The 5,316-nt window shown below is 40.7% G+C and overlaps 1 protein-coding gene across 1 annotated transcript in view; it reads right to left on the minus strand.

Moving 5' to 3' along the window:
* LRRD1 (leucine rich repeats and death domain containing 1) overlaps nt 1-5,316 on the minus strand; it is a 38,334-nt gene that overhangs the window by 15,978 nt on the left and 17,040 nt on the right. The window contains exons 3-4 of the mRNA XM_012811044.1: nt 4,490-4,651; nt 1,153-1,270 (exon numbers count right to left, since the gene is read on the minus strand). Of these exons, the coding sequence (XP_012666498.1) occupies nt 1,153-1,270; nt 4,490-4,651 (280 nt within the window). The remainder of the gene's footprint in view (nt 1-1,152; nt 1,271-4,489; nt 4,652-5,316) is intronic.

A 5,316-nucleotide genomic window follows, 5' to 3' on the forward strand; every position in this document is an offset into this window, starting at 1 on the left:
GCCTGTGGTCTCAGCTACTTGGGAGGCTGAGACAGGAGGCTCGCTTGAGCCCAGGAGTTGGAGGTTGCTGTGAGCTGTGATGCCAGGGCACTCTGCCCAGGGTGACAGCTTGAGGCTCTGTCTCAAAATAAAAAAGAAAGAAAGAAAGAAAGAAAATCAATAATTTAACTTATATTCAATTCTCAAGATCTTAATATATAGTTGTGGGTTATTCACTAAAAACCAGTATATTACCACTATTGTACTTTATCTTTTTTTTTTTTTTTGAGACAGAGTCTCACTGTGTCGCCCTTGGTACAGTGTCGTGGTTGTGTCATAGCTCACAAGAACCTCATACTCTTGGGCTCAAGCGATTCACTTGCCTCAGCCTCCCAAGTAGCTGGGACTACAGGCGCCCACCACAACACCTGGCTACTTTTAGAGGCAGAGTCTTGCTCTTGCTCAGGCCAGTCACCAACTTGTGAGCTTAGGCAAGCCACCTGCCTCAGTCTCCCAGAGTGCTGGATGACAGGTGTGAGACACCACACCTGGTCTTGTCTATATCTTTATAGCTTGGTCTCACTTGATTTTCATGACAACTCTCTTAGGCAAGTGCATCCATTTTACCAGTGAAGAAACTGAGACAGTTTGGGAGGCCAAGGAGGGTGGATTGCCTGAGCTCATGAATCCAAGACCAGCCTGAGCCAGAGCCAGAGCGAGACCTGATCTCTAAAAAAATAGCTGGGCATTGTGGCAGGTGCCTGTAGTAGCTACTTGGGAGCCTGAGGCAAGAGGATCTCTTGAGCCCAAGAGTTTGAGGTTGCTGTGAGCCGTGATGCCACAGCACTCTACCAAGGGTGACAAAATGAGACCCTGTCTCAAAAAAAAAAAAGAAAGAAAGAAAGAAACTGAGGCACAAAGAAGTTAAAGGACTTGTTTAAAGTCACAAAACCATCTGGGATTTTTTTTTTTTTTTTGGAGAGTTCTTGCTCTTTCTTACACTGTATGGCTTCACAATAGGGATTGTAAATACATATGTAATAAACTGAAATCTGTCTTCTACAGAAAATTAAGAGTTTACATTATGTGAATGTTTCAAAACCATGTGAAATCAATATGATATAAATCAGAATATGAAATAAACTTGTACCAAATGTTGTCATTCATACATACCTCTTTGTAGATATATCATATTCTGAGTTTTTCAGGTTTAGTTTTTGACACAGAAATTCAAAATTCATGTCGGTGATGTTATTGGCAACGATCTTGAATATCTTCTCTAAGATTTTTTCTGCATTTGAACATAAAAGAAAATTTATCCCTTTTGAAAAAAGATACTCTACTTTGAGTTAGTGTTACATTTAGTTTTTCTCTAGGCTGCTATCAAATGTTTATGTGGGTAAAATTGAAAATAACCATACAGATCTAAAATGTGAACAGAAATTTGAACCATTTGTTCCATTTCTTCTACATGAAGAATATAAAAAATGCTACACTTAAAATGAGTACTTAAAGGACTATCATAAGCAACATCAAAGTGATTTCCAAGTCCTATACTTCTTCCAGGGTTTGAAATGAATTTGACTTTTTCCTTCAATTCTGGCTGTCTTTTACGTGCTTTTTTTTTTAGAGATGGAGTCTCACTTTATTACCCTCAGTAGAGTGCCATGGCAGTATCACACAGCTCACAGCAACCTCCAACTCCTGGGCTTAGGTGATTCTCTTGCCTCAGCCTCCCAAGTAGCTGGGACTACAGGCACTCACCACAACGCCTGGCTATTTTTTTGTTGCGGTTTGGCCAGGGCCCGGTTTGAACCCCCCACCCTCAGTATATGGGGCTGGCGGCCTACTCTCTGAGCCACAGGCGCTACCCCATGCTTTTTTTTAAAATGAAGAATGTAGGCAACAATTTTATGTGCTTCCTCATGCATATAAGTGAGAAACTGAGTTCATATCTGCTAAAAATAGAGTGTATATATACATATGTATGTTTATTTTATATTCATGTCACGTTTTTAATAAGTGTTGACTTAGAAATTAATGTTTTTAGTTTCTTTAAAAGCTTCCAGACAATTTGAAGTAGATCCATTTTTTATTGACTGATAAATGATGAGAATTTTCAAGAACTAGAAATCCCCCACCACCGCACCCCCATGATCATCTCAAATATGTTCTATTCTCTTTTTGTTATAAAAATTTTATATGTAACAACCTCAGGCTAAATTGCATGCTAATGATACAAATAAAAATTCTAACCCCCTAAGTAACAACTTAAGAAAGTGTTCAATGTTTCTGTTAATTGCAGAGTAAACACATCTCCCCTGCTGACTTCTCCCCACCTTTACTGGGTGCCAAATCTGCAGTATGGAGGTCCTGGACATGGGGGAAGGAGATAAGCTGCTGGATTCTCTTGTTTTTGTGGCCTTTGATCTGTGGCCATTGCCCATTGCACTTTCCCCATAGAGGCTAGAACCACATGAATCCCCTTACCTCCAGAACTTGAGGAACAGAATTTTAGCAAGAAGTTTCAGTTGTGTAACTGTAAAGCCCTTCTCTAAAGTATTATACCTAACAGAAATCTTTTTTTTTTTTTTTTGAGACAGAGCCTCAAGCTGTCCCCCTGGGTAGAGTGCCCTGGCATCACAACTCACAGCAACCTTTAACTCCTGGGCTCAAGCGAGTCTCCTGCCTCCACCTCCCAAGTAGCTGGGACCATAGGCGCCCACCACAACGCCTGGCTATGTTTTTTTTTTTTTGGTTGCAGCCATCATTGTTGTTTGGTGGGCCCAGGCTGGATTTGAACCCACCACCTTAGGTGTACGTGGCTGGCACCTTAGCCACTTGAGCCACAGGCACCGAGCCACCTAACAGAAATCTTGAAAAACCCTAAAAATTTTATTTTAAACAAATCAAATTACCCTTTTAATAATTAAAAGATTTCTTTGGCCGGGCGTGGTGGCTCACGCCTGTAGTCCCAGCGCTATGGGAGGCCGAGGCGGGTGGATCACCTATGCTCAGAGGTTCGAGACCAGCCAAGAACCCCCTAAGCCAAATGAGCCAGAGTGAGACCCCGTCTCTACAACAACAACAGGACAACGAGACAGCCGGACCTTGTGATTCCAGCTCCATGGGGGGCAAGAAAACACTACAGGAGGAAGAAGTAATAAAAAAAAAAAATTAAAAAAAAAACCTTCAAAGTAATAAAGTTGAAATAAAAAAAAATTAAAAAAAAAAGATTTCTTTTAATTATTAGTACAATCATCTTGCCCAGCAAGTTAAAGAAGACAGCAAGTATCGCTATTAATTTTATCTCTTAGATATTCCTTTGACCAGTGAAGCCCAAGTCTTGCAAAAGCTTCTAAATGCTAGCCATATACATGGATGTAGATTGCGGCTTACAATGGACTGTATATTTTTAGTGACTATCTTGCTAGATTATGAAATTGGGCTGGTACAAGCTCCTGATTATGTAGACAAGATGGTGAGAGAATGATTTGAGGGGAGCTGTTTTTGAAATTCCATTTCCCCAAATCCAAATCAATACTTATTGATCTATTCTATTGCATTAAATTGGAGGACCAAAATCCAGATTTACTCTGAGTAGTGACAATGAGCAGCACAATCAGAGTTCTAAGGAGAAACCTAATTTTTGGGAACCCAGGCTGTAGGAAAAAATTGGACAGTGAAGCATCTCTCTTAGAAGTTTGGAGAAACCTTGGCTTGGCGCCTGTAGCTCAGCAGCTAGAGCACCAGCCATATACACTGGAGCTAGTGGGTAGGAATCTAGCCTGGGCCTGCCAAACAACAATGACAATTACAAGCAAAAAATAGCTGGGTGTTGTGGTGGGTGCCTGCAGTCCCAGCTACTTGGGAGGCTAGGGCAAGAGAATCACTTAAGCCCAAGAGTTTGAGGTTACTGTGAGCTGTGATACCATAGCACTCTACCAAGGGCAACGGTGAGACTCTGTCTCAAATAAAAAAAGAAGTTTGGAGAAACCAGTCTTCATTTGGTCTAACAGAAGGAAATTTAAGGAAAATAAGCATGCTGTAATAGAAGGCTCAAAGACAGAGGGATGAAGATTTTCCTAGGATTTCAGATAGATAGTCCCAGTGGGCCAAATCTGGCATCAAAAGAAAGGATCTGTGAACTCCCTTCACAGCCAAATATGTCTTTTAGAACTACATCTGGCAAAACAGATCAGAACTGACAAAGAAGTCCACATGTGGATTCTCCGAGTCTGGCCACAACCACAACGAAACACTGATTGAAGGGCTTTACGGCCAAGGGGTAGAAAGCAGCCCACCCTTCCACTTGGAGTTGCCTGTTTTTGGTGGCTCAATTTTTGTGGACTTGAATTAAGTAATACGAATTATCAAAATAAACTAACCTTTGGAAAAGGAAGATGACAAATATTTTAATATCTCTGCCTCCAATTAAAGCAAACTGTCTTTTAATTTACAGATACTATTGGGAAATGACATGTAATGTAATCAATCACTCATCACCTACCGTCTCTTTCATCTGCCCTCTGTAGGTAGCATGTAATAGTATACAACTGTTTTCCTTTACAGATTTCCATTGGCGGCCTCAGCAGAGGGTTGTCATCAAAATGTATCTCCTTCAGTGAAGAAAGCTTGTGGATACCACTAGGCAGAGCTGTCAGATTATTTCCTATTTGAAAAAAATTATAATTAATTATAGCTTTCTATAGAACTATAGGGACAAATAACAACTAAGATATCATAACATCTTTTCGGCACAGTATCAGAGGACCCTCGCGATGCCGGCAAGTAATAAGTTCTTACTAACATCCACATGATAGGAATAAAAACAAGGGTGTTTAGGAACAGAGATGTGGTTCCTTTCTCCCCTCTGATGGCAAAATGAGACAGGAAGCCATCCTCTTTTAATACATACAAAGTAGATGATGTATGATAGTAAATTTTTAAAAATTTTTTACTTTTTACAGATGAGATCTTACTACATTGCCCAGTAATGAGAACTTCTGGGCCTCCAACATTTTTCTTTTTTTGAGACAGAGTCTTAGTTAGTCATCCTGGGGTTGAGTGCCTTGACTTCATAGATCACAGCAACACAAACTCAAACTCTTCGGCTCAAGTGATCCTCTTGTCTCAGCCTCCCAAGTAGCTGGGACTACAGGCACCCCACAATGCCTGGCTAATTTTTCTGTTTTTAGTAGAGACAAGGGTCTCACTTTGCTCAGACAAGTCTCAAATTCCTGAGCTCAGGTGATCCACTTGCCTTGGCCTCCCAGAGTGTTAGAATTACAGGTCTGAGACCGTGTCCAGCCTGCACCTAACTTTTCTTTTTTTTTT

Source organism: Otolemur garnettii, unplaced genomic scaffold (assembly GCF_000181295.1).
Source record: "Otolemur garnettii isolate 467f Iridium unplaced genomic scaffold, OtoGar3 scaffold00005, whole genome shotgun sequence".
Classification (NCBI taxonomy): Eukaryota; Metazoa; Chordata; class Mammalia; order Primates; family Galagidae; genus Otolemur; species Otolemur garnettii.